This window comes from Lampetra fluviatilis, chromosome 9, assembly GCF_964198595.1.
Source record: "Lampetra fluviatilis chromosome 9, kcLamFluv1.1, whole genome shotgun sequence".
Taxonomy (NCBI): Eukaryota; Metazoa; Chordata; class Hyperoartia; order Petromyzontiformes; family Petromyzontidae; genus Lampetra; species Lampetra fluviatilis.
In genome coordinates this window covers 594505-622255 of record NC_136283.1, presented here as the reverse complement: position 1 = coordinate 622255, position 27751 = coordinate 594505, and the positions used below count along the sequence as shown (strand labels likewise).

At 50.9% G+C, this 27751-nt stretch overlaps 1 protein-coding gene across 5 annotated transcripts; it reads left to right on the top strand.

Annotated features, from left to right (window-relative positions):
* The first annotated feature begins 112 nt into the window (after positions 1-112).
* On the top strand, positions 113-27714 carry LOC144934088 (protein transport protein Sec24A-like). 5 transcript variants are annotated; one of them, XM_078859471.1, is made up of 25 exons: positions 113-342; positions 3107-3874; positions 4082-4150; positions 7081-7842; positions 8954-9022; positions 11434-11493; positions 14570-14712; positions 15418-15590; positions 16090-16192; positions 16999-17125; positions 17669-17778; positions 18583-18695; positions 18999-19117; positions 19675-19730; positions 20192-20389; positions 20593-20716; positions 21153-21311; positions 21645-21818; positions 22326-22436; positions 22946-23121; positions 23310-23447; positions 23886-23990; positions 24519-24611; positions 25399-25505; positions 25918-27714. In XM_078859471.1, exons 1-25 carry the CDS (start codon positions 318-320, stop codon positions 26030-26032), a joined length of 4197 nt encoding a protein of 1398 aa, XP_078715597.1. In that variant the 5' UTR covers positions 113-317; the 3' UTR covers positions 26033-27714. The 5 variants fall into 5 exon arrangements, with proteins under 5 accessions (XP_078715597.1, XP_078715596.1, XP_078715595.1 ...); XM_078859470.1 differs by having other exon boundaries at positions 114-366; positions 17002-17125; XM_078859469.1 differs by having other exon boundaries at positions 114-366.
* Positions 27715-27751: the final 37 nt, after the last annotated feature.

Genomic DNA, 27751 nt, shown 5'->3' with positions numbered 1-27751 from the left:
AGTCACGTGACACCAGCGCCCGCCCCCTCCTTCCTCCTCCCCAATCGCTGCGCACCCTGGGTAAACTGCCACGTGTCCCAAGCGCGCACGCGCGGGGCGGTGCGTCACTTCCTGCGGGTGTCGGAAGTGACGCGGCCGCCCCCCCGCCCCGCCAAGGGACGTGACGACTCGGGGACTCCGGACGGAGACGAGACCACGAAGGCGGCAGCGGCGGCGCGGAGCCCCACACGGAGCCCCACACGGAGAGGCGGGGACGGCACGAGGAGGTTCAGCCGCTTAGCGACGCGGAGACTCGACGAAGGCGGCGCCGCCTCGGGATGTCGGCGACGGCGCCTTACGCCGGTGGGCAGAGGCCCCACGCTAACGGTGCGCGGCCGCTCGGTCCAACCGGGGAGGGTTCACCGAACTCGGCAGGGTGACTAGCCGAGTGCCGTGGTCTGCGGCCTAGGCTGCGGGGTTTGGGGGAAGGGAGTTCCGCGAGGTTTGTGTCTGAAACTGGCGTTTCGGGTGTGAGATGCGGGTCTGTCGGTGTGGTGGTAGGCCGTACGTGAGGAGTGCTGCTGGTGTTGTGTGTAGCGAATGTTGTGATGCCACATTTGCCACCCTTCTCGACTCCAGCTACTTGTTAGGGCTCTCACGCCGGCACATCATCAATCTCTTACCGACGCTAAATCCAGGCCTCTGCTACCCAGTCGTACATTGAGGTTATTTCAATCACTCCGAGTCCACGTCCCCACTCAGATCTCACGCTGATTCTCGTTAATGCCACCATTATACCAGTCGGCATCACGCCGTGTGCTCACCGCTCTCACGCATTGCTCGTATCGCAGCGTGAGAGTTCTACTTCAGGCGGGGAACAGTCGGGGACTTAAGCCGCTAGGCAGGGTGAGGCTTAGAAGAAGGGGAAGCTTAACGCGTATTCTGGCCGGATTCCCTTTATCAAAGAGGCCGCCCCGCCTTTCTCACGACTGGTGGAAGGTCCGACCGGTGTCAGGACCATAGTTTATTTGTGCGAGGAAACATATCAAATTCAGTGGCAAAATCACTTTAAGCGTTCACCCAATTGTCGCCGTGAGGGTCATCGTTAATGATCACGAGTGATGTAATACAGTCAATGGTTTTTTATATGTCTGAATATGATAGCAACTATTTATAAAGGCCACACATACTCCTCGGGACATGTTAGAGGAATACGTGATCCGAATGGCCGCGTGGGTGAATAGGTAGGGAAACGAAGGATAATCTTGCGAAGGATTTTTTCAGAGGTCACGAGGTAGAGGTTTTGAGTGCATCGTGTGTGTACCCTCAGTTGACTGACATTCTTTACCAAGTCTTATCCATCGTTGGTCATCTCTTCTCACGATGGTTCCTGCCCAAGCCCACTCGTCCTGAGTTTGTTTGCTTTGCCGTTGTTGGAGTTGTAGCCCAATGTGGTGGCACACGGCAGAGGTGTAACAGTTTTTCCGACTTCCCCAATCATGGCAATCCAATGACTAACATTTGGAATTCACGGTTGCAATTCAGCTAAAACTCGAAAGACAATAGGCCGATGGACTTAACATGTTTTTTATATGTGTATGTGGAGAGACCGTAGTAATACATAAAAATTGGAAACCTTTAACATGGTCGGGAATGTAATGGTCATGCCATTGAACACATTTACCAATCTAAAATAATGAATTATTGCATGTGCTATTCAATGCATGTATCGTAAATTTAAGATTGAATACGAATAGATAATTAATCTGATGCTTCACTACCAGCAGCGTAGCATGGTTGGTGTATGGAATAGACCACCTCTCCCCACTTCTCTGCTCGCTTTCCAATGTCTCCCCCACCTCTTCATAGACGGGTGCTGGGCTTCCCCCTCTGGCCCATGCATTGCGTTGCAGTCGCACCACCTGCACACTCAGTAGCTATGCCACCGATCAGCCCCTAGCAGTTGGGTGGTGGGGGCTGGCAGTGATTGCGGCCACGACGCCGTTCTCATTCCAAAGTTCACTCGCTTCCAGCGGTCGCGCAAGGAGCTGAACGCAGCATAGGATGCCAAGGCCGGAATGATTTGGGGAAAGAGCGGTGAAGATGTTCATTACCCTGAGCCTGTTTTATAATCTTGTAGAATGGCCAGCCATAGTTGTGTTTTAACAATGATCTTGTGTAGTGATTGATCATGTTTCAAGTGGAGGAGGTGTGGAGCTCCAGCTGGCTCTTTCTAGTGTCAGGAGTGATGCTTGCAGGTGGATTAATTAATAATTATTATGCACAGGCAACATGTGATTGTTCATTATTGCCTGAATCTGCTTTAGTGACACACACCGGATTTAAAATATACTGGTACCACAAACCATAATTGATTTGGACCTCGTAGGGCACAGTATTGGGTGAGCTAATACATATGAGAGGGGAAAATGGGGACTGATAGAGAATTTGTTAGCGCTAGCAATATCACTACCAAATGGTTCCAACACTAATTTTGATTAGTTTAACACGTAGGCTTTCGCAACCAATTTAATCATTATAAAGGTTTTTGGGTTAGATCCCATAAATATAAATGTGTCGTAACCCTCCACCACCCGACACAGCGTCATCTGGTCGAACACCATATGAGACGAGGCTCCAAAGAAAGCTGTCTCTGGTGTGGACCAATCAGTTTCAAAGACAATGCATAAATTACCAGAGTGTTGTTTTTTTGTTTGCATTTGACTGCAGGTATTGTGGTTAATGTAGACATGATTCCTTGCAAAAGGTGTCAGGTTTGTTGCCAGAAAAAAGGGGAAAAACCCTATTAGTACAGCCAGTAAGGTTTGTCACGTAAACAAAATGCGCCAATTAGTTACTACTTCATCCCAGCGGTGTGTTTGAGAGTAAATCCACAACATTTATAGCAGCAGAATTGCCTACTACAGTGCCCATTGAGTCCAGGAAACGTTTTGATGAGGAAGCCACTGTAATTGCATTTCAGCTACTCAAAGAAGCCACCTGCTTGTGTCCTCTCAGACTGGAAACCCCCAGACCAAGTGAATTGCTTTGCAAACCGGATCTATTAGATGGTATTCATCTCACGTCCTTATGAAATTAATTGAATAAGCATTTTCTCCCTCAACAGGACCCTATCAGAACTCTTCGCCTGTGCAAGGACAGCAGGCAACGCTACCTCCAGGCACCTTTCACCCGCCAGCGGACGGAAAGCATGTGCCCCCTCCTGCCATGCCCGGCTTTCCCCCGTATAATCCCATGGGCGGCCACCCTGCCACACTCAACCCTAGCAACTTGGCGACCCTACAGCCACCCCGGCTGTCTCCCATATCCAACAGCCTTCCGCCGACAGCGCCCAACAGCACGGGGGGCCACCATCACGCAGGAGGCGGTTCGGGCCCGCCCTCAAACCGGAGCTCACCCATGATGACTCGGGTGTCGCCCATGCCTGGCACGGGCCAGCCATTCCCTCCTCAGCAGCACCAGCAGCGGCCATCCCCTGTCAACCACTGGGCACCGACGCCTGGGACCAGCATGAATCACATGTCTGGTCCTCAGCTTGGGCCGGCGAATGGACCTTTGGGGCCTGCAGGGATGTCGGGGAACGGCTACGCTCCTGCTCAAGGTGGTCAGGGGCAGCAGATGGGTGGTTCCCAGCCCATGCCTACTTACATGTACACGCAGCCCATTAGCCACGAGTACGGGTCGGCATCATCGGCGGTGGCTCCGTCACCTCCGCCTCACAGCAACAACACCAATGTCACCGCTGTCCCTGCGCAGCAGCCTGGGTTCAATCCCAGGCCAGGGCCTCCCCCGACTTCAGGCAGCCAGGGTGCTGGGCTATATCAGCCGCCTGGATCGCACGCGGCTGCTGCGCCGTACCCCGCACCACGTCCAGGTACTTGAATTGGTTTTGCTTTAAGGTGCCCAACTGACTTTTTCCCACACTTCCTACATGTTCTTCATTCCTTATGTTTTACAAGGAAATCCTTTTTGAGTTTCATGTTCATGCTTATTTGGTGATGCTGTTGTCTATTTGGACTCGTGGAGTGAGCTTGTGTGTTCAGCCTTCTCTCTCCCGCACTTTCTCTGTGTGTCTGTGAAGCGGAGAGAGGGTGTGTCTATTTAGGAGATGTTCCCATTTCTCTGCTCAAGTCCGTAGGTCAAAGACGAGGTAATGGGGTCACATTGCTGGCTCGCTGGTTGTCTGATTCACTGTAAAAAAAATCTGCAACCTCCATAGCTATGCTTTTTTTATTTTAAAACTACACCAAGCACGCTTAATAGTTACTAACTAGTTATTGGTGTTTGATTTTTGGACCGTGTGTGATTTTTTTTAAACTACCTTTGTCAATGTTTTTGAAGGAAGGTGCTACTTAAAAACAAACAAAGTTCACGTATATGTATCCCTAAATTGTGTGCAGTAGTCTGTACGATACGAATATGAAGCTTCGTCAATGATTAATTTACTTTAAAATCAAATGCTGTGTGTTCCAACTTAACATCACTGTCAGTGACATTTTGAGGAGTAGGCAAGTGCCTGGGAACAGACGTTTAAAAAAAATCACTTTGTAAAGTTTTCCCTTTAACGAAGCTTCATACATTTGTTGGATAGCAGGAGAGGCCGCCTATGCACTCGTCTGCAAGGTGACAACTATTTATTTAGGTTTCATCTTCCTTTAATTTAAATAGATTAAGATGCTGCGGTAACTCAAATCAACACTAACATTTTCTGTGCCAAAAGTGCATTTGCAGACGTGACATGATAGCATTCTCTTACGAGAACATAACCGTAAAGCAACATGTGAACTTAATTAAAGACCCCTTGGTTGGCTGACATTGTTATTTACATTTTGGCAATTCCACATTTTTGCTTGTTTGTCATAATTATTTTGGGAAACCCACCGTCCACCAAGACATAACATAATTTGGTAGTTTTCAATCCTCTGCTGAATGAGCACTCAGTATTTGTGGAGCTCTCTTGCCTAGAACACCAAGTAACCAAGCAGCATTTATTTAACAGGCCACACTGCAGATGTTGGAAAGTTTTCTTAAAGTTTTAAATGAATTGTATATTACCTGCTATGACATGCAGATTGAAAACATGGACAATGACAAATAAGATAGAACATAAGTTTAAAAGTTAACAAAGGCATGAAGAGGTACATGCATCTAATTACACCTAGAGACAAATTAATTCATGGATCGGAAAAAAGATCCAAGTTAGAGTTAGAGACAACATTGACTGTGAAGAAAAGTTGGTAGGCTTGGGCGTGACATGCTTCTCATGTCATGGGAAGAGATGATGGCTGGTGGTCGAGACTAAAAACAGCCAAAGGAGGAAATCTGCTATAAAATATATCCACAGGGGAGATGGAGTGATGAGTTTTTCTTCTGTGCAGGAGCTGGATGGATTGATGCATTGTGGGACCGTAATATTGTCTATGACTTATGGAGGTCTTCATTCAGCGGTGGTTAGATCATGGCTAATGATGATGTTATGATGATGATCATCATCACGGTCATCATAACCTCTGCTGATGACTCAGAGGAGTCAACAACATTCCAAGATGTTCCCAGTTTAAACAATTGCTGCTTAGTTGATTAAACAGACTCTTACACGTTCGCTTATTAGGAACTTGGCAGCTGTACTGCACCATTAGTAAGTCACGTAACAAGTTCCTTCGCAAGTGAATGATTGAAGGAAGGCGGCTGCTGTAGGTAATGGGAGGAATGCCTCTACGCACGCGGACCGCTGGGGCTCCGCAATGCTCTTCGTTTATACACGAGGGCATTTTACTAACTGCAGAATGAAGGGCATGCCTCCTGCACGTGTGTGTATCTATTCACAAATAATTTTTTTTTGTTTCAAGATGGAATTCATACAAAACATATCTTAGCATAATCATGAGAAAGTCATTTTCTTCCTGTTGCAAAGTGGGTATTTTGTAAAATAATTGAAAAGGTATAGAAAAAATTCGTGTTGGAATACAGTTTTTTATCCATTATATTGATGTGCCTATCTGTGTGCATGCATGCCAATGCATGATGCAATATTGCTCAATGAACCTTCAACTATTCGCAAAAAACAGGTCATCTTCCTCCTGTTCACAAAGGGGTCACGCAGTGTTAGTGCAAGTATTAGGTGAAGCCTGCTTGCATATGGAAAGAGCTGCCCCATCAGTAGTGCGGTCCCTGCAGCAGCTGCTGCACATGTGTTTCTGGCAGCGTAACGATTGTGACTTCTTGTCAGAGTAGCGGACTGTTTAAAGTAGTCTCGTTAGTTCAGTGCCTGCTTATGCTGATTTAATTGGCAATGCCAATGGAAGTGCATGTACATGTACTGCCCTGTTGTCTATCCCCTGCTGGATTGAGGGCCTCCCCACGCTATACGGATTGTGGGGAATTATTTCAACATTCTTCATCACGCTGGTTAGCATGAGTTGGTGAAGGGTGGGAAGCATAGACTTGAGAGTTTAGCACCGTACAACAATTGATTTTACTGAGTTGTCCGTAATGTAGCCAGTAAAAATATTATTTAAGTGAGATTTTATTATTGCGATTTCCAACTTCACACACAGACGTTTTATGAAATTCTAAATACGTGGAACGGACTCCTTGCCAGCGTGAATAATCTGGGCCTGAATTAGAATTCCTGGCATGGCAGCATCGAGCAGCGCTGCCGTTAGGGGCAGTAAGCAGCGGGTCGTGGCATGAAACTGGAGAGACGGTTGAAACTGCTTGTGCTGGGCTCCGAGCCGTAACGTGACCGGAACATCTGCCCGGCGAATGCAGCATTTTCAGCTGTCGCGGAAAGTCTCCTTCACTGGAAATGTTTAATGTAAAGACATGTCATTTTGTTTAATGCGGTGTGACTGGTATGCATGCAATGATTCCTCCAATCCAATTAATTGTGAGAATCGCAGCCTATAGTGACCGCATTAACTCATTGCATATAACGTATATGTAAAAAAATCGATCCTTACACACGTGATATGACGTATTTATCGCGGGCGTGTAAGGATCCTACATTTATATTTGATGAAGCCGATGTGTCGTTACGCATTATGTAACTGACTTGTCTGATGGTCGTGTGCGTCTCAGGCCAACCAGGACCACCGCAGGCCGGGCAAGCATATGGAGCGATACCAACTATGGCACCTCCTCCACTGGGCCCTCCATCAGTGGGCCCTCCACCAATGGCAGCTGCATCAGGGGCCCCTTCATTAGGACCTCCACCAATGACCGCTCCATCATTAGGCCTCCCACCAATGGGCGCTCCATCTGGGGGCCCTCAATCATTGGGTCGTCCACAAGCGGGGCCTCCACCAATGGCCACTCCTTCATCAGGCGCTCCATCAGCAGGTCGCCCTCCCATGGCTATGGGTGGGAGGCCCCAGCCACCACTGGTTGCCCCACCTCCAACCGGAATGGCACCAGGATCCATGCAGTCGTGGCACCAGCAGCAGGTGCAGCCTCCACCCACTCAGCAGCAGCATCAGCAGCATCAGCAGCAGGCGCCACCTCCACCCACTCAGCAGCATCAGCAGCATCAGCAACGGCAGGTGGCGCCTCCACCCACTCAGCAGCATCAGCAGCGGCAGGTGGCGCCTCCACCCACTCAGCAGCAGCATCAGCAGCAGCAGTATCAGCAGCATCAGCAGGTGCCACCTCCTCCCACTCAGCAGCAGCAGCATCAGCAGGTGCCACCTCCACCCACTCAGCAGCAGCAGCAGCTGCCGCCTCCACCCACTCAACAACAGCAGCAGCAGCAGCAACATCAGCTGGGTCCCGCATCTCTTCAGTCGTCTTCATACCATCCGCCTCCACATGGACAGGGCCAGATGTCTGGCAGTCCAGATGCTGGTAGGCCAATGCTTACATTTCCATCATTCAGATCTGGGGTCAGTTGTAATTCCCAGCAGTTTTATTATCTCATTGCAAGTACATTGTGGCAATTCAGTACAATGTACGCAACTGCAATTAACTATCCTGGTCTGCTGTGATTATAAGTGACTAAATGTAATTCTTTGGGGAAGATGCGACCCAAGGAAACAAATGGCTCTTATCTTGTAAAAATATAGATATCAATGCTGTATTCCTGGCTGCCCAACACAAATGTATAATTGTATGTGTACATGTATTTGTGTGTTTTTTGTGGCCATGTGTGTGTATATGTATTGTATCAGTGAAGCATAAGTGGCCAGTGACATCTGATCCAGTCCTCGGCCTCCCTGCTACCTTGACTCAATCTTAAATGAGTACCTGCTGTGATGTGTAAATATCAGCACTGGGGAGACAAAGGCGGCCAGATGTGGTGTTGGGAGGCGTCGTGTTGTCTGCAGCACCCCACCATCTATTGCAGGCCTTCATAAAGGCAGACCCCTGCCCCCACATCGCCCTTAACAGACTGTTGGGGCAAGTGCTGTTTGCAGGCATCTTATCAAGTCCACCATGGCTAATAAGGATTTCCCCATCAGAAGGTTCTATAAAAAAAAAATATTTCTAGAAATATTTTACATTACAGTCGCAGTGCAATGTCATGCCACGAGTGACCGGGACTGCATGAGTGTTTCTTAAAATGTACAAAATGGTCATTGCAGCGATGTCATGAAGGTGCCATAATAACGTTTCTGACCATTACCAAAGTCTTGTTCCCGATTAATTAAGCTCGTTATTCACGTGTGACAAGCCAGGACACACGGCTTCGATGTGTAACAACAAGATAACAGCTTTTACATTCAATCTTCGTATTTTTTTTAAACTACTTGGCTTACAGAGCTTCTTGTAAATTACCATCTTATGGAATTCCTGTCGCTTGCCTCTGCCTAACAACTTCTCTTATTTTGTCTCTCTTCCCTTTTCGTTAATTCTGAGTTCTCTTCCAAAACTCTTCCTTCTCTTCTTTTCTATCATTGTTTTGATTTGCCATCCCTCTCGGCTTTATTATTTGCGCTGTCGCAAACGGGGCAACTAGGTTTGCTCCGCGGTTACCAAAGTCCGGCGCATGACGTTTCTCCCGGCCTCGCTGGGGACAACGACTCAGGTGCAGTACCGGGGGGTGGGGGGAGGGTGACAGGTATCACACGGCCTGCGGCTCTCTGTGACCACGCCCAAATCTGTGTGTCGGCGTGTCTGTGTGTGGTTGCGTGCCACCGTGTATGTTCGATTCCCGCGCACGGCCAGCACCGGTGGCGATTACCTGAACCGATCCTGGGCCTCCCCTCGATCGACTCTGCCTCAAATTAGTACAGGGTGTGATGTGTGAATATCGCCACGAGGGAGACAAAGGTGGCCAGCACCACATCCGGCCACCCACCCCCTTGTGTGCCTTGCCGGCCTTCATAGGTGCTACTCGCTAAGAGCATATGCCCTAACATTCTGTTAAGGCTACACGGGGGATCTTGGTTTTTGTACAAGTTAGTAATAATAATTGAATTGATAATTCCATCCTAGGATCCCAATGCGTATGCCTTCGGGTATGCGTGTCCCTATACATGTGTGTTTACATGTGTCTGTGTGTAGTTTGTGTGTGTCTCCATATCTGCGTGGTTCCATCAGCATCTCGTGGCATGTGCCCATTAGTACCTTCAGACCCCCTCCCTCCTCCGCTCCGTGAACCAGCACTCAGGAGCCAGGCTCCACCCCTCACCTTGGCAACACGCTCCGCGCCGCTCCCTTTGAACCGCCACCGCTGCTGTCCCGGCATAGAGCTGAAAGGACGGGCGATCTGCATCACAACCGCCGCGGAGGGCTTGGGCGAGGCAGCAGCCAGCCTCGCTCCCAGCTGTACCGTCCCTGCCATCGTGTTAGGAGAGCCTCCGGTGCCTGGGATTTATAGCAAGCAAGATAACGTTCTTTGAGTCTTCACTGTTAGTCGTATTCTATTTTTTATTGCTTTCTTTGCCGCCGCTTGTCAACGATGACGCTTTTGCTGATGCTTAAAATCAAGCGCAAAAGAGTTCACCCGTTTCGGGCAGGTGGGTTTGACGTGGGGCGGGGGAGGCGTTGTTGGGGTGAGGGGAGTGTGTGGGGTGATGCATGGAGTGGCCCTAAATTTGTCACCATTTCTCGGAGAAGGGGAGACGTGGGCCATGTGGGATACGGAGACGGAGGCGGCATCGTGAAGTGACAGCAACATGTGGCGGGGATAGGGGATCGGTCAGTTTTATTGTCCAGATCTTGGTGGATGGGTGGAAATGTTTTTTAAGAAAACTTTTGTCACGAATAATAATTGGGCTTGGGCAGGACACATCTCCCAAGAGCAGGTGAGCTTGCAGAGACCGGGCGATGCAATCGGCTCATGTGCAGGTGCTCCAGTCATCGTTACGTCGCGTGCATCACAAATTGTGTTCGTGACCATCCAGATGTGATGGAGCTCAGTCAGCCGCACAAAGGGGACATCGTCATTTAACCTTTACACTTGTGAATTAGTGTGCAGGGTACCTGCCAGCCGTGGCACCTAGTAACGACCGCTGTGTTTGGTCGTCACTGTGTTCTGGTACAAGCCCAACACACATTGCAGAATAAGCGCAGCTAACTACGCGGTCGGTCGGCGCAGGGGAGCCGTGCGTGCGGCGATCGGCACATTGATCCCGTGTGCACGCATGTACGTGCTTAGTCTTGGATCGGATTATCTCACCTGTGCAGCTTGGCCGTTTGAGAGTTCGTTGTCACGAAGATTAATTTGAGCAGGCTAGTCACTGGGGGGTATGACAGGTACAGTGTTGTTTTTGTACGTGGGAGCTCTTGTGTCATGTTATTATTACAGGGCTCAGGGATCCGCAGTTACTTCCCGGATTCAATTCCCGGCCACAGCTGAACCTGTCCTGCCCACCCCCTAGGTTTACTCGGGTCTTATATTTAGTGCAGTGTTTAAAAATCAGCAATGGGAAGACAAAGGCTGTCGGGCATGGGTCTGTTTGTGCCACACATTTGTTCACTGGTCCTTGATAGGTGCTTGCAAACAGCGCTTGCCCCAGCAGGCGATGCAGGCTCCAGAGTGAGCGATCTCCGTTTCGTGTACACCTTGCTGTCCGAGTCTGCATGTACACTGCATGCGTGTCTGTGTATCTGCCTGCGTCTCTTCATGTGTACGTATATACATGCACACGTTATGTGTGTATGTATAGGTGCACACCCGTGTGTACACAGTGCAGGTGTATATTGTGTCTTACTAAGCTGTATAGTATATTATGTCTTACTAAGCTGTATTGTACATTGTGTCTTTCTTCCGCACCTCCCATTAGCACAGTTGGCTACGTGCAATGTGCATGCATGCATAGGTGTCGGTGCAGGCTCCAACCTGGAAAGTGTCGGCACTGTGCTCGTCCTGGTTTGCTCGGTCACCACTTAGAGGCGACACATTCTTTGCCGACGCTGTCACCACAACCATGGCCCGGTGTGGCTCCCCAACCTAAAGGTGCTGGCTGCCACTAAATGGCGTCTGTGTTGCAGATGGTGACTCCGCGTCCAGCCTCAGCAACTACGACTGCGTGGAGGGCGGAGGCATCATCGGTGAGCGTGCCCTGCCCGCTGCGTCGCACCCTGCCGTCGGCTGTGTCACGTGCAGTAGTACACACATGCGGCTCTTTCAGAGGGTCCCCCCAACCCCGTGCAGGTCCACGCGGGTTATATTTTATTGTGGTTCATCACGCTGTTCAGCGTGGGTTTGTGAAAGTGAGGAACATAGAAGTACGGTGCAACAATGCATTTTGTTGCTCCGCCCTCTTCTGTTGTACATGGCGGTCCCCCTTCCAAGCACTGAGCAAGCCCAACCCAGTGCCGAATCACCTCGAAGCACCCAACCTGCATTCTTTTCATCGTCGCCCCCCCCAGTAATGTTGGTGTTATTCAAGTAATCAAACCCATCATCGGTTGTCTGATCGATTATTTCACTATTCGGTGAGTCCAGCTCCAGTTGCTGCTAGCCAACCAAGCAGCCGCAGCCTACGGGGGGCTTGCCGACCGCTGTGCAAGCCTCTAGAGGACGGCAGCAGCAGCTTGCAGCCCTGGAAACGAGCGCTGGCTTCCCTGGGGGGGGCGGTGAGGAGGTGGCAGAGCGGTGCCTCTTCTTCACCGGGTGGTTCTTCACAGTTCGGCTGCTATTGGTGGTTTGGTAGTTCAAACGCCACATTCATTTGTTTCTGTATAAATTTTAACTATAAATTATTTTGTACCACTGAGCTATGTACCTCTTTTTCAGAAGCTACCTGGCCACAAATGATAGCTTAACGAAGTGGCTTATCATTTGTAAAATTATAGTAGCCAAATAGTCTAAAGCGTGTTTCTAACTGTGGAGGAAAAAAACGGAGGATCCACAGAAAATCCACGCGAGCAAACTCCAAATATACAGCAGCAGGTGTCAGGGTTGGGTTCGAACCCACGACCTCCTGTATGCCAGCAAGGTAGTTAACATCTCACCAAACTGTTGATAGATATTCGCCTGTGCCAAATCACATGGAAAGCACCCACTGCTCTGCAGATTTAGGAAGCTACTAAGCAGGATTGAGCCTGGATAGTGCCTGCGTGGTTGACCACTGTGTATGACGGGCATTATCGGCCGCGGGGGCCTACGTTGTTCCACAGAGGACAATGCTGCAAGATCTAGTGTTGTACTGTGCTACGGCTCCCTCATCTGTGTCCCCTGCCTTAACCAATCCGCACTGAACAAAGGTGGTCAAATAACCCCCACAATCCACAAAGCCATGGGGAGGTTCCCCATCCAGCAGTGCATTAACAGAGGGCCGTACTTGTACCTGATGTACATGTAATTAATAGTGCAAAAGTGAGTTTATTGTACGGTGCTGTTTATAACAAATGCAGTAGTGGGATATTCTGGGGTTAGGAAGCAGGAGGAAAGGGAGGGACACCTTAAGTCACGATGTTGGGTCTTCTAATTATTAACCAATTTTGTATACTGCCCATAAATACATTGTCCCAATTAACCTACCTGCAAGGTGGGGTGGGGGGCAGGCCCCCCCTTACCTACGCAACAGCCCGTACAATCGCAGCAGGCGTAGGTGCGCTCTTATGAGCGTGTGCGCCAAAAGCCTCCCACGCGCGCCAACATCGGTGCGAAGTGGAAACAGAACGCATCCATTCATTTGTGCAACAATAGCGGCTGCCTTTGAACGCGATGATACGATCATAATTATTTGGCTCTTGCGGCAGCGAGGGGTGCTTGTGACACTCGTTCCTTGTACCCCGGCGCCACCATCATCTCCATAATCACCCACCGACCCATATCCCCTCTCCCCACTGTCTGCTGTTTCACAGGGGACACAGCCTCTCATGCCCTTCTCACACATAATGGTAACAGCATTAAGTATGCAGATACGGGAATGCATTCGCATGGTAATAAACACAAAAAACGACCAAATGTATTCTGTGCGTGCGGCCCACATCGTGTCAGGAGATGAATAAATGTTTTTTTCTGGAAGTGGAAGAAAGCAGCATTCTCAGCTTGTGTCAGGGAACGGTCCCTAAAGCAGCGTTCGTAGAACTACTTTTTAATTGCCTTCTCTAGGCTGCTTTTTCACACGTATATTTGCCCTGCAAAGAATGTCCATAATATGGCAGTGAAATGCTTAGATTTTTTTTTTTATCTCACAAATGACACCAAATTTATCGTGATTATAAATTTTTCTGAAATCTTTCGCTGGGTTGAGACTACACTCACAGTTTCAGAATCCACTGTAGTAATTCGCAGCTGAATCAGATTGGAACCCAGATTCTCAAGAGTGGAGAAGCTAGTTTAGTCAACAATTTTGTTTAGCCTACGTGTTACATTTTGTTTAGATAGAAATTGGTTTGAAATCCAGGAATCTTAATAGTGCTCCCTTATTTTCTCTGACAAATTCATGTTTTTTTACACATGTACGTGTATTGAATAGCAGTGTAAAAGTGTATTTAAAAAAAAGTGTCTTAAAAGTTATTCAAATTTTATGCAAACTATATGCAAAATGGGATAAAGGGATCAGTGTGTTCAGTAGTTTGTGCACTGCACTGAACATGTTGAGTTGAATTGAATGATTAGCTTTGGCTCACGTCACGAACCTTCACTGATCAGCGTGGTGAAGTATGGGCACATAATCCACATGACAAACAACATATGTGAGGCCTTCATCTAGTAGTGGATTGACAAAGGGATATTAATAATTTTTTAATCATCACTTCGAATAAGATCACCTTTAGGCTAATGCAATGAATGGGATGGAACATAAGATATCGACAATACTCGTGGAATACAGACAAATATAGAAAAGGGAGGCAGTACAAATGTCACAATAATTTATTTAATTTTTAACTGATTTGCGGTCTTGAATCGTCAGCATCTGTAAAACACGCTTGTTAAAAAAAGTCAACACCCATTGCTGTGGCAGAGAGATAGAACATAAGATCAAACATTTTACCCATTCTTGAATTGAACTGCGATCTTCATCCGTCAAAATCTGTGGATAAAATGTCATAACCTTTCTTATTTAATGACAAGCGTAGCTGCCTATCATTGCGTTGCATGAGCAAGTCCATGACATATGTGACATTACTTTGTTGTTTTCGGCATCATCATCATCTTCATCGTTGTTATCAGCGGCACCAAATTCCCCTACGGGACCTCCCATGGGCGGAGGTGGTGGTGGTGGTGGCTTCGGACCGCCGGGCTACCCGCACGCTACGCCGAAAACCCCCTTCCACAACGCGGCCATGTCCAGCTACCCTCCGCAGTACCCACAGGTGCGTTATGCTCTCCCACGCCAGGAGTCTGGATACCTTCATAAACAAATAATTTACCGATGCTGCTGCATTGGCAGAGTTGCACAAGCACAGTTAACAACAACAAAAAATTCAACATTCAATCTTAATTTGGAGCTTTCGTGACTGCAGGGATTACTCTTTGGTTCTTTCGGTAAAGTCACGTATAAAGATATTATTTTATCTTTATACGTGACTTTACCGAAAGAACCAAAGAGAAATTCAACATGTTTGTCAATAACACTGCGGCCTTAAAAAGAATGACGTTTCGGGCAATTGCACTTCACAGTACCTAGAGAGACCAGAGGGGTAGAGACATAATCTACCCCTCTGGCTTCTCCTGTGCTTTGACAGAGAGGGCCATTGGCTGAGACATCACCCATTCTATACTTTCTTTCTTTAAGGCCACAGTGTCTACTGTAATGTAGACGCAGTGTATTTTTTTACAGTTAATTTACCCACATTAATAATCAGGACGGCAGCTCGATTCGAACCGGAAACCTCTGCAACAAGTGGCAAATGCGCTCCTGCGAGGCTGTGTAACTATTGGTACCTAATGGTTCACCTTGCAGTGATTCCCATGGGTTTCCCTGATTCAGGGTAATAATGATGTTCACAAATCGGTTGCATTTCTATGGGTTTCTTTGTGCTTACGGTGCATGTAAAATGTGTTGTCAATGTCTGCAGACTGCTTTTGGACCCAACCAACTGTCCTCCTCAATGGGGGGGTTGTCGGTCCAACCTGAGAGCTTGCGGCCAGTCAACTTGCTTCAAGAGAGGAACCTCCTTCCCCCAACGCCGGTGGAACCCCCCAAGCCCAACCTCCACCCCGACATGCAGCAGCGCAACTGCCACCCTGAGTGAGTAGTGACGGGGCATGTGTATCGCTAAGCCGGTCAAGCCAGCCTGCTCAGAGAGCTCACGTGTACAAGTAACTTGTAGCAGAGATGTGCCCCCGTCAGGGACGCTGGGTGTGACATTGATTTACATTGCAGTGCCATCTATGGCATCTCGCCAGCTCTACCATAAGAGGTTTTCTGGATAAGATCGTGTAAATTAACCAAAAAACCTCTTATGGATGCTATTGGTCACGAAAGCCTGTGTGTTAAACTCCCCAACTAAACTTTGCGTAAACTTAAATTCCTTTGAACCGCAGCCGCTTTGTTAAGGTGCAGAGCAAGGAAACACGAGAAAATCCAGACTGAGCGGCCTGATAAAGCATGCTCAAGTAACCTCCACGATTCATCACGGCACGGAAAGGCCCTCATCCAGGAGTGGATCAACAGATTGGCGCACGTGCGCTGAACGTGCATTTAATACATCCACGCTGACGCGCGTTCCCTTGTGCTCGTTTGGCAGCATCTTCCGCTGCACGCTGACCAACATACCACAGACGCCAAGCCTCTTGGGCAAGGCCAAGCTTCCGCTGGGTCTCCTGCTCCACCCCTTCAAGGACCTGCAGGTGAGCGCTCCCTCTCGCCAACACCACTGCCGCCGGAGCCCACGAGCTGGAGACTCGGAGAAACTGGGACGAAAACAACGCGTCGTACAGTCACCAGCGGCAGCATCAGGCACGCCACGTGGATTCGATTATGTGTGACCCTTGTCTCTTAACACGCTCGTGTGTGTGTGTGTTATTTGTGTGTGTGTTTTATGATGTAGCGTGTGTTGTGTGTTGTGTTGTGCTTTGTTGTATGTGGTCTGTCTTGTTTGTGTGTTTTGATCCGTGTTGTCTATTGTGGTGTTGTGTAATTTGATGAGTGTCTTTCTGTTTAATATTTTGCATTGGGGACTGATATTTTTGTTTGTTTTGGGTTTTTGTTTTTGAGGTCTTTTTCTGCTGTGTTTATGTGATGCAGCGTGTCTTTTGTGGGTTGTATGTTAAGTTATACATTTTTTGTGGGTTATGTTCTATGTTTTGTTGTATATTGGGTGCTAAAGTGCTTTTTAAAATTGTGATTTTTGTTATGCACTGTAAGATTTTTGTATTGTGTGATATGCTGTTGTGTATTTTTGAGTTACACCATTCCGTTTATTTCATTAATGTTGTTGCCCGCTGCATAATGTGTTGCGTGTGTGCGGTACGCTGTCGCGTGCGACGTGTTTTTGGGTGAGATTCTGCGCTCCGTTTATCGCATTTACATTCTCCGTTTGGTGTTTTTCGTGCTCACGATTTACGTTCCACTTGGCGCCGTGCCCCACCCACCCTCACTCTGCCCGCGTGCCGTTCGTATTCTCCGTCCCCCCTCGTTTGCGCGGTGCAAGCAGCAGCTGCCGGTGATCACCGCGAGCACCATCGTGCGCTGCCGCGCTTGCCGTACTTACATCAACCCCTTCGTCACCTTCATCGACCAGCGCCGCTGGAAGTGCAACCTGTGCTTCCGCGTCAACGAAGGTAGGCGCCGCTCGCGTAACGCTTCTCATATTAAACGCGACGCCCGCAACGCATCCGTAAAGTCGTATGTCTGCCTGCAACGAATATGTTAATTAGGATTCGTACAACTGGGTCTGCAAATCCATTGCCAAATACCTTTGAGTTGTATCATGAGATCTCCTTTTCCAGTATGAAATTATGATGAAAACAAAAAAACATGCTCTGACAGTAAAAGGCATTGTCATTTTCAAAGACACATACTGTCAGAGCATGGTTTTTCATTTTCACCACATGTATATGTGGTTAATGGAGACATGATTTCTTGCAAAGGTTTCAGTTTGGTGTTTTAACATCTTAACACCTGTTTTATTGCCAGAAAGGGGAAAAACCCTTATCACCTTTGAGTTGATTTGTTTCACACGGATGATCCCGTTTCGCTAGTTGCCCGGTACTCGCCCAGCAGTGGCCTGACAAAGAGGCCGTAGCCTCTAAGTCGGCGCTACTCTTCACCGCAGTTTAACAAATAATAAAAACTCCATGCTTGTGCTCGTTCCCCGACATCAGTTCCGGACGACTTCATGTACAACCCACTGACGCGCTCGTACGGGGAGCCCCAGAAGCGGCCCGAAATCCGCAACGCCACAATCGAGTTCATCGCTCCCTCCGAGTACATGGTGAGTAGGGGTGGGGGGTGGGGGTCTGTTTATGTCGAGGGTTTACACGGCAGTGCTGGGCGACGTGAGCAAACGTGCAACGTCGATACCGCCGTTCAAAGCGTACGACTGGAGCGACCATGAAGGACATGAGTATCGCATTGTGTGCTGGCTTGTGTCGGCCAGCACTGGTGTCTTTGTGTGTCTTTTTGTGGATAAGTGTGGTGAATGGTGGCCCAGTTAGCGCAATGCTCTCTATGAACGCGCCAACACGAGTTTGATTCCCGCTCACAGCCAACACCAGTTACTATTATTTGAACCAATCTTGGGCCTCCAATACGTCGACTGAGCCTCAAATGAGTACCTGGTGCAACGTGTAAACAATGCCACGAGGGAGACAAAGGTGGCCGGTCATGGTACTGGTCATCTACCCACCCCCTCATATGCCTTGTCAGCCTTCACAGTTGCTCAATAACAGAACTTGCCCCAAAAGTCTGTTCACAAGGTTATACGGGGGGGGGGGGGTTGTCTTTGTATGTTTCAATGTGGCCCAGTAGCCAGGTCGGGGGCAGTTGGCCCAGTAGGTAAACTGGGCGAGGCGTGGGGTCCGCCTCATGGAACGTCGGGCCGTTCGGCCGCTGGGCGTCTTTCACGCCGATAGGCGATGCCGACCACTGCTCCGTGACGGAGAGCCATTCCTGCCGCCCGCTGAGCGGTTTGCCACGGTCGGGGTCGTGTGAAGTAGCGCGTGGCGTCGGGCGATCGTGGCGAGGGGCGGACGACGAGGCCGTCACGTGCTCGTTGTCCGTGCGTGACCGTGTGCAGGTGCGGCCGCCCCAGCCGGCCGTCTACATCTTCCTGCTGGACGTGTCCTTCCACGCCGTCGAGTGCGGATACCTGCCCGTCGTGTGCAACAGTATCCTGGAGCACCTGGACAGGTGTGTGGTGTTTGTGTGCTTGTGTGTGTGCATCTGTCAAGTCACCTGGCGAGGTCGTGCACAGCTCCTGCGGGAATTGACAGACCAAGAGGTTCCATTGCTAGTTACAAGTGTCAGTGTCGATAAGAGGGCGGTTGTACTGGACTCCCTTTATAAAAGGCCTATCAAAAATTGATGAAGCGTAGTCTATCTGCAAGTGAAACTAAACTCATATGATTCCTCAAAGTGTTTTGGTTCCTATTGATACAATGGTAGAGGCCTCGTCGTCACGAGTTCCCCCACCCCAACCCCGTGCTGACGCAGGTTACCGGGCGACAGCCGCACGAAGGTGGGCATCGTGACGTTTGACAGCGCGATCCACTTCTACAGCCTGCAGGAGGGGCAGGCACGGCCACAGATGGTGGTGGTCACGGACATCGACGGTACGCACCCACACAAACAAAGGCGACTTTCCCCGGACCCCGAAGTAATAAGAAGAAATATTAATATTTATTTTCATAAAGCACCTTTCATTAACGGTCTCAAAGCACTGTATAAGACACAATAACTCATTCCGTGTTATAACGGGCGCATTCCGTGTTGTGCTAAAAATCTTCCCTCATGGGAGAACCACATAGCGAAAACGCGTTGTGTGAACATGCAATTAAGCAAGGTCTTACTGTATAATTCAAAACAAAGAGCGTTTAGAATATTGTGTTAACACATTAATGGATTCTGAGTACCTGATTGGCTTGGCGAATGAGTTCACAGTTAAGTTGTGTAAGGGCCCATGCACACACGCACGCTCAGCCTTGTACCAGCTCGCTTGCTAACAAGATTGAATGGACAAGCAAACTATTCCATGCGGGAAAAAAAAACAAATGCGGTGCGTGCGTGCACATGTGCTTTTGGAGCCGTTTGGTGGTCTCGTCGTTGCTTTCGTGATGACGGCGGTCGGAATGTTGAGACGGCCCGTTGTTCCGTCGTGTGTTCCATACAGATGTGTTCATCCCAAGCCCCGAAGGCCTCCTTGTGAACCTGCAGGAAAGCAAAGAGGTGAGCGTCATCAAAGCCAAGCCAGCCCAGCCATCGTCATTTAGTAACTCTTTCCAACGAAGAGCGAAAGCGTTTGTGCGTTAGTTCTGGCTGTCTGTAACAGTGGGGGCACAATAACTCATTCTAAGATGATCGGATATACTATGAGTTTTTGTTTAATGTTGTGTTGCTATTAGGGGCTTAACTGATAGAAAACCCAATAAATTCATCAAAGCCTTACCTAACACTTTGCACTAATAACCAGTGCGAAAAGGTTTCACCTCACCACCATATGCAATGGCTAACATCATTATTTGTGACATCACAAGATGATTTCATTACGTGCGGTGTAATCGCGTCGTGCGGCTCCAAAGATAACGGCATCCCACCAAAAACTCGCAATGACAAACGTGTGTTGAAGAGCGTTACAGAGTTATGCCATATGCGCGGCTCTAACTCGTGCCACGCTGTGCTCTCCCCAGCTGTTCCGCGAGCTTTTGCAGTCTCTGCCGACCGTGTTCCCGAGTGGGGCAGAGCGCGAGACACAGAGCGCGCTGGGGCCCGCGCTGCAGGCCGCTCACCGCCTGCTAGGAGCGACCGGAGGCCGAGTCACTGTCTTCCAGAGCCAGCTCCCCTCCGTGGGGCCCGGCGCCCTCAAGCCACGCGAGGTCGGCGCCAAGGTGTGTGTCCCATTGTCATCGTGGTCTTCATCATCAGCATCGGCAAAAACAGGAGCAGTGTCATTGTCCTTGGCATCGCGTTCATTTACAGCATCCAAAGCTTCTTACAGTTTCCATACACGAGAGAGCAAGCGAGTGAACGTGTGAGCGAGTGGTGATCGACGCGGCGTGGGTCGTGGCGTTGTGTGCGTGTGTTTGATCAGGGCACCGAGGGCCTCTCTCCAGCCACCGATTTCTACAAGAAGCTAGCGCTGGACTGCTCGGCGCAGCAGACGGCCGTCGATCTCTTCCTGCTCAGCAGCCAGTACGCCGACCTGGCTACGCTGTGTGAGTGTCCCCGGGCAGTCCCACACTGACGCATATCGCACTCCCTGGGTGCTCTTTTGAGCTGGTCACACCGATGCCGTCACCGTTTCCTGGAGACGACCTCATGGCTAGACGAATGAAACTCACCTGAGCAGTGTTCACTTTCATTCTTGTAACTCTCCATCTATGGTTTTGTGACCTTATCATTATGAGCAGAGAGCCGGGTGGCTAAAACAGGCGGTGCGTCCGCCAGTCATCTCAGTCCCCCCGAGGTCTGTTAACCCACAACACGTGGGGCTTGTCCTGTGACCTGCCGGCAAGCTTTCGACACTCCACATGGTCTCAAAGTGCACCAAGCTTGGCACAAGCGCTGTGGTGACATTACCATCACGACGACTGGCGGCTGTTGTTGTTGACCACGGGTGCGTGTGTACGTGCGCTCGATTTCCGTGTGCAGCTTGCATATCGCGGTTCTCTTCGGGCGCCGTCTATTACTACCCGTCCCCGCATCCCGTCCACGCGCCTGCCCAGCTGGAGCGACTGCGCAGCGACCTGCAGCGCTACCTCACCCGAAAAATCGGCTTCGAGGCCGTCATGAGGATTCGCTGCACCAAGGGTGAGCGGCTCTTGTCATCGCTGTCATCGTTGGTGTCTTGATTCGTTATTTTTTGATTTTGTATTTTTCCCTTACAGAATCTTGTAGGCAGAGTGCGATTTTGAAACTTTACCCCGAATTTGATTGGGAGCCAGTGAAACGATCAGGAGTATTGGATTCATCCGATCACGCCTATGGGTTACGGGCGAGGAGTCCGGCAGCGGCATTTTGGATCATCTGGAATTTTTGAGATGAAGGATTTTGGGGTGGCCATAGAGAGGAGAGAGTTGCGGTGGCGGGGGACACAAGGCGGGACGCGTGACCGCGGTGCGCTGCTCTCGTGCCGCCACCCAGGCCTCTCCATCCACACGTTCCACGGGAACTTCTTCGTCCGCTCCACGGACCTCCTCTCCCTTCCCAACGTCAACCCGGACGCCGGCTTCGCCGTGCAGGTCTCCATCGAGGAAGCGCTCGGCGACGCCGCCACCGTCTCCTTCCAGGCGGCGCTGCTCTACACGTCCAGCAAGGGTGCGTGGGGGACATGGGGGGGGGGGCATCCAGGTTACGTTGACCCGTGCCTCTTGCCCTTGCGCCCTGTCTCATTGATTTAAATTCGCTGGTCTTTATTTAACCAAGATCACTTGATCGAAATTTGCAAAGAAGCATGGATTGGAGCATGTTTGGAATTACACCATAATATTGAAAGAGGAACACCTGGATTAAGAAACAAGCACCAATCTGAGATGTCACATTTACCGATAAGATAAGTAAATCTGCTTGGACCAAGACACATCGCTTAAATGGGATGATGATAATGATTGATGGCCGATGGATGAGACTGGTGATGGAGAGTGATGAGATCAATTTACGTGTAAGAGATGGATGCATGGTGATGGATTTTAGCAGCACTGGACTGTGAGGGATGGCAACAGGATGGGAACGATGATTGTTGCGGTTACCTTTAATTGTTAATGTTTGTGCGATCACGCTTATTTATTTACTCTCTTGCCAATGTGGTCTCGCGGCGCCCTGCAGGCGAGCGGCGGATCCGCGTGCACACGCTGTGCCTGCCCGTGGTCACGACGCTCATCGACATTTACGCCGGCGCCGACGTGCAGGCCGTCACGGCGCTCCTCGCCAAGATGGGTGAGGCCCGCGGCGCACCCCCACAGATGCTGCCCCCCCCATGACTTAAGCACGGCACCCCCATTCGCTCCGGCGAAGTTAATATACCGACTCTGCCAGCGCTCTTGGTTCCAGCACTTAGGTGAAAGGGCACGCAGGTGCAAGGGCTGGTGTGTAGTTGGTACCATGGGAAGCGTGGGTGGTGCATCTGTCAGTCATCTCGGTCAGTTAACCCATAATATCTGGGTCTGTCCCGTGACCTCCTGCCAGTGATCCTTTGATGTTTCACATGCCTCAAAGTGGCCCTAGCCTGGCATAAGCGCTGTGGTGATTTCGCCATCACTTCGTGGCGAATGGCAGCTGTTGTTGCGTATAGGGAGTGGTGGCAAAGGCTGGCCTGGTGATGGCCACGCTCCCACCCACTCGTGTGCCGTGCCGGCCTTCACAGGTGCTCACTAAAGGCACTTGCGCCGATATGCTCTGAGAGTCTACCCGTGTGATCTTTGTGTGCACGTTGTGTACGTTTGTAGCGGTGGACCGCACGCTCTCGTCGAGCCTGAGCGACGCGCGTGACGCCCTGGTGAACGCCGCCGTGGACTTCCTGGCTGCGTACCGGGGTTCGGGGGGCGGCCCTGCGCAATCCGGGCTCACGGCGCCACACGGCCTGCGGCTGCTGCCGCTCTACGCGCTGGCGCTGCTGAAACAGGTGGGAGGCGTTTTGCAGGGTGGCGGCGCTGAACCGTGGGGCGGGTGGGCGGGTGCCTTTTGAGTGTGGGGCAGCAAACAAAACAGCCGTAAGTGTTGAAGTAAGTGTTGATGAAGTACCACCCGCACTGCTACTACGATGGCGGTGGCGATTGCCGCGTCCTAACTTTGGTCGTCTTTTCATTCCAGAAAGCGTTTGGCTCGGGAAAGAGCGTGCGCCTGGATGAGCGAGCGTTTGCCATGTGTGAGATGAAACACCAGCCACTGGGCCAGCTCATGCGCGCTGTGCACCCCAGCCTCTACCGCGTCGACAACCTCACGGAAAAGGTGTGGCCAGCCGCCCCTTACCTCCCCTGCCCCCCTCCCCTGCCCTGCACCCCCCCCCTCGCCTACAGAGTTGGTCACGCCACTTGGGAAGTGCGTTTGTGTGTCCGTGTGGGGAGCGGTAGTGCCATGGATAGCGCACTGCGCTACCAATCCAGCCACGCCTGTTTGATTCCCGCTCACAGACAATAAAAATAGGCGAATATTTTAACCGGTCCAGGGCTGCCGCCTGTCGTATAGGTCGATTCGGCCTTAAAATAGTGCCTCGTGCATTGTATAAACATGAGCCCTGGGGAGACAAAGGCAGCCGAGATTGGTGCTTACCACCCAAACCCCTCGCGTGCCATGCTGGCCTTCATAGGTGCTCAGGAACAAGATTTTCCCCAACAGTCTCTGAAAGGCTCTACGTGTGGGGCACCTGTGTGTTCATGGCGTGTGCAGGGCGGGGTGATGGAGGGCGACGTGCTGGTGCCCCAGCCGCCGTTGCTGCAGTTGTCTGCCGAGCGTCTGTCTGGGGACGGAGCCTTCCTGCTCGACTCGGGCACCGTGAGTTGGCACGGGCGCCACCTGCACATTGCCATGGCAGCACGCGGCACCATCGTCACACTCCTGCTTCTCACCTGACCACGATCTAACACCGAGGTGTACCTGTCGTGCGGGGTGCTGGTCTTGATAGGTGCTCACTGATGCTGCTCGTTGCTCTGGTTTGTGAGACTGTATGGGGGTCATCTACATATGTGTACGTGCATGTGTGCGTATGTGGAGAGTGGTGGTGTAGTGGTTAGTGCGCTTCGCTACGAACCTGGCGACCCAAGTTCGATTCCTGTTCATGGCCAACGCCAATGATAATTATCTGAACCAGGTCCTATGGCCTCCGCTAGGTCAACTCAGCCTCTAATGAGTACCTGGTGTGGTGTGTAAATATCACCACTTGGGAGACAAAGGCGGCCGGGCATGCTGTTAGCCACCCACCTGCTTCGTGTGCCGTGCAGGCCTTGATCGGTGCTCGCTAAATGCACTTGCCCTAACAGTCTGGTAAGGCTATACGGGGGATCTTTGTCTTTGTGTGTCCAGGTACTGCAGCTGTGGGTGGGCAGGGGCGTCGGGCTGGCTTTCCTGCACGAGGTGCTGGGTGTGCAGAACGTCGCAGCCATCCAGACGAACACGGTAACGATCGATGGCTCACCCGTGCCCCTACTGCCGTCACTAGCGCCAGCTAGTAACACCTGTGTCCATCCTTTCATCACTGTCAGACCTGACGCAGAAGATCCTCGGTTTTGATCTTCCGTGAAGCTTATGGGCCGTAACCCCTAATACCAGAGGTGGGACAAAGTCATTGTTATGCAAGTCCAAGTCGAGTCGCAAGTCATCAAATTCATGACTCGAGTCTGACTCGAGTCCAAGTCACATGACTCGAGTCCACATCTCATAGGTGGGACAAAGTCATTGTTATGCAAGTCCAAGTCGAGTCGCAAGTCATCAAATTCATGACTCGAGTCTGACTCGAGTCCAAGTCACATGACTCGAGTCCACACCTCTGCCTAATACACATCTGCACAAACCACGGCACAAATTGAAAACGAACAGTTTGCGGTGACTGTGGTCACCACCCAGAACAGAACCGCAGAACAGATAATGACTCAATGCCCAAGTCACAAATACGAAGGAGGCACGATAACAGCGGTTCACCAGTCCACTAGTCCTGACACAATCGTCTCGCTCAAGCACCTAAACATGAAATTGTAGCTGTTGCTCTACATCAAGATCAGTCATGCGACGAAGAGGAAGGTATGGGTTTGGAGATGGACGGTCCACGAGTGCCTCTCCTCGACACGAGCTCTCGCGACGTGGCCCATGCTGAGTGGAGTCCACATCTTGTGTGTGAAGTCTTCTGTATGTAACACGTGTGTGTGTGTGACACGTGTTTGTGTGTGTGCTTTGTGCATCCCTGCAGCAATGGTCCCTGCCGGAGCTGCCCAACGCGGCATCGGAGCGCGTGCGCTCCTTCGTGTCGTGGCTACGGCGTCACCGGGCCTTCCCCCCGCCACTGCAGATCATTCGGTGAGTCTTCACGGCATCGTCAGCAGCCACTTGGATGAATGCGTCCTCAAGCCGCTGCCATATCTCACGAGTTGATTGAATCTCTCCTTGGGCCCCGTTCTCTCCTGCGGCTGCTGCCACTCCAACACGAGTCTCCACTCCGTCCTGTCCAGTCCCACTCACGTTTCTTCACGTTCTATCCCCCTTCTATAGCCACTGCTGCTGATAACGTTTAATATCGAAATATTTATATTCACCCAGTCTTATTTCACTTAGGAAAATGTTAAGTGAAGCAGTTGTTTGTTTAATGAGCTTGAAGTAAACAGCCGGAATTTGCACGTGTGGCTAATTAATGTTCGTCTCTGTGCGTGTGTCCCGTGTGCGATCGCGTGCGCGCGTGTGCGCCCGTGTCCTACTTGCGCCGCCGCGCCAGTGACGACGGCGCGAGCCGCTCGGCCTTCGTGCAGAGCCTGGTGGAGGACCGCACCGAGTCCGCCATGTCCTACTACGAGCTCCTGCTGCACGTGCAGCAGCAGGTCTGCAAGTGAGGGCCCCGCCGGAAACGGCACGACGCTCCGCGCTCCCCCACCGTGGCACCGTCGCTCCGATCTCCCCGACCGCCCCCTCCCCCGCCCTTCTCGCTCCTACACGCCGTCCAGCGGCGGTGCGGGGCTCGCGACGACCGAGCGGCGCCCTGCACGTCTCCGTGCCTCGCGGGAGGAGGGCAGCCCGGAGCAGGTGGCCAGGAATCGTGGAGGTCGCCGGGTCGCCGGGTCCACCGCCCACAGACTCAATCGGGCCCCGCTCGCCTCTCTCACTGGTCCAGTCGAAAGTGCAGTAAATTAGCACTTTATATTGAATAAGCAAAAATTACAAACGAGTGAACAAATGGACTAATTAACCAGTTCCAGGCATGCGTGATTCACGGAAGATAAATTTGTAAATAAGGCGCCGCCTTCGGTGGAGTCTGGGCCGAGTTGGGGGGGGGGCCCAGCCCTGGGGGGGGGGGCCCAGCCCTGTTGCTGTGTCGAGCGAGGTCGCTCTCCTGCGTGCGCCCAAGAGGAGGTGCGCTGTGCTGCGGTGTGTTTCGGTGTGCGGATGTTGTTGGTTTTTCTTATCTCACCACCGGGTGGTACCGTCGCTTGACCGGTTCCTCGCCAGGTGAGGAGGCTGGTTATGCGCAGAGTGTGTGAAATTTCATTTTTGCGAATCGCCCGCCTTCCGGTTTGTTAATCTCGACGCTTTAAAATGCTTCGTAAATATGTTTTCAGAGCGTAAGGGGGGGTGGGGTGGAAGCTTAGAAGATGACGATGATGATCACGACGATGATAATGATATATTCCACGTGCCTGTGTAACTGTGGGACGGCAGTAGAGAGATTGGGCAGTAGCCAGGAGGGAGGTGCGGGGGCACGAATGGTCGTGCGCGCACACCTGTGGTGCTTGACGAGTTCCCGCGCATCGCTGTGATTATCGGCGCAACTCTCGAGCCAGGCCAGCCGAGACAGGCTGTGGTGTGAGCGAGCAAGCGAGTGAGTGAGCGATTAGGAGTGCACGGGACACGAACTAGCGTGAGTTGCGTTACGAATTAATGTAGACTGTATTTATGCAATCGATTTACAAACGAAGCTGAAACTCGATAAGATGAGGGGCGCAGACGTGTACAAATACATGTTGATTAACCCGGTGCAATTAGGTAAACTTGGAACACTTTGTATCGGCCAATCCTGCCGTGAGGAGTAATATCCGTGATGTCGTGCAGCGGCGGACGGGCGAGCAAGCGAGACGGTGCAAGAGGGTTGAGGGGCAGGGCTCGGTGGGGGGCAGGCCACGGCTGGCGTCTCTGGTTTCCCGTGCAGCCGGTTCTCACGAAAGTGTTGCGAAAGGGACTCGATGCGGACACAGAGTCCCGAGACCACGCGAGTCCCGAACGAGGCCAAGGCAGCCACGTGTCCATTCATTCACATCCTGCGAGTGCCTCTCGAGTGGTAACCTCCACCTTCTGTCACCACTGTGGTTTTTATTTTATATATAAAATCGCTCGTGTGAAGCCCTCGGAACATTAGTCCCCTGGTTGCATCCGGAAGTGTTTCTTCGCCGCCCAATGATGAACGTGCGGCAACTCTGGACTGCGCAGCATGAGGTGGCTAATCCGAGTCAAGCTCCGTGTTCCTATCCAATTGAAATAATGTGAAGTAATTTCTTAAGAACCAGTTTTAGCACCCCCCCCCCCCCTCACATCTACAAATCAACTCTAAATTGCCAAAC

Excerpts from the sequence above, each read along its gene's own strand:
- LOC144934088 (XM_078859469.1), top strand. The coding sequence starts at position 318 with ATGTCGGCGACGGCGCCTTACGCCGGTGGGCAGAGGCCCCACGCTAAC. Across the intron at positions 16,193-16,998 it reads ACCCCTTCAAGGACCTGCAG|CAGCTGCCGGTGATCACCGC; the intron begins GTGAGCGCTCCC and ends CGGTGCAAGCAG. Across the intron at positions 18,696-18,998 it reads ATCCTGGAGCACCTGGACAG|GTTACCGGGCGACAGCCGCA; the intron begins GTGTGTGGTGTT and ends GTGCTGACGCAG.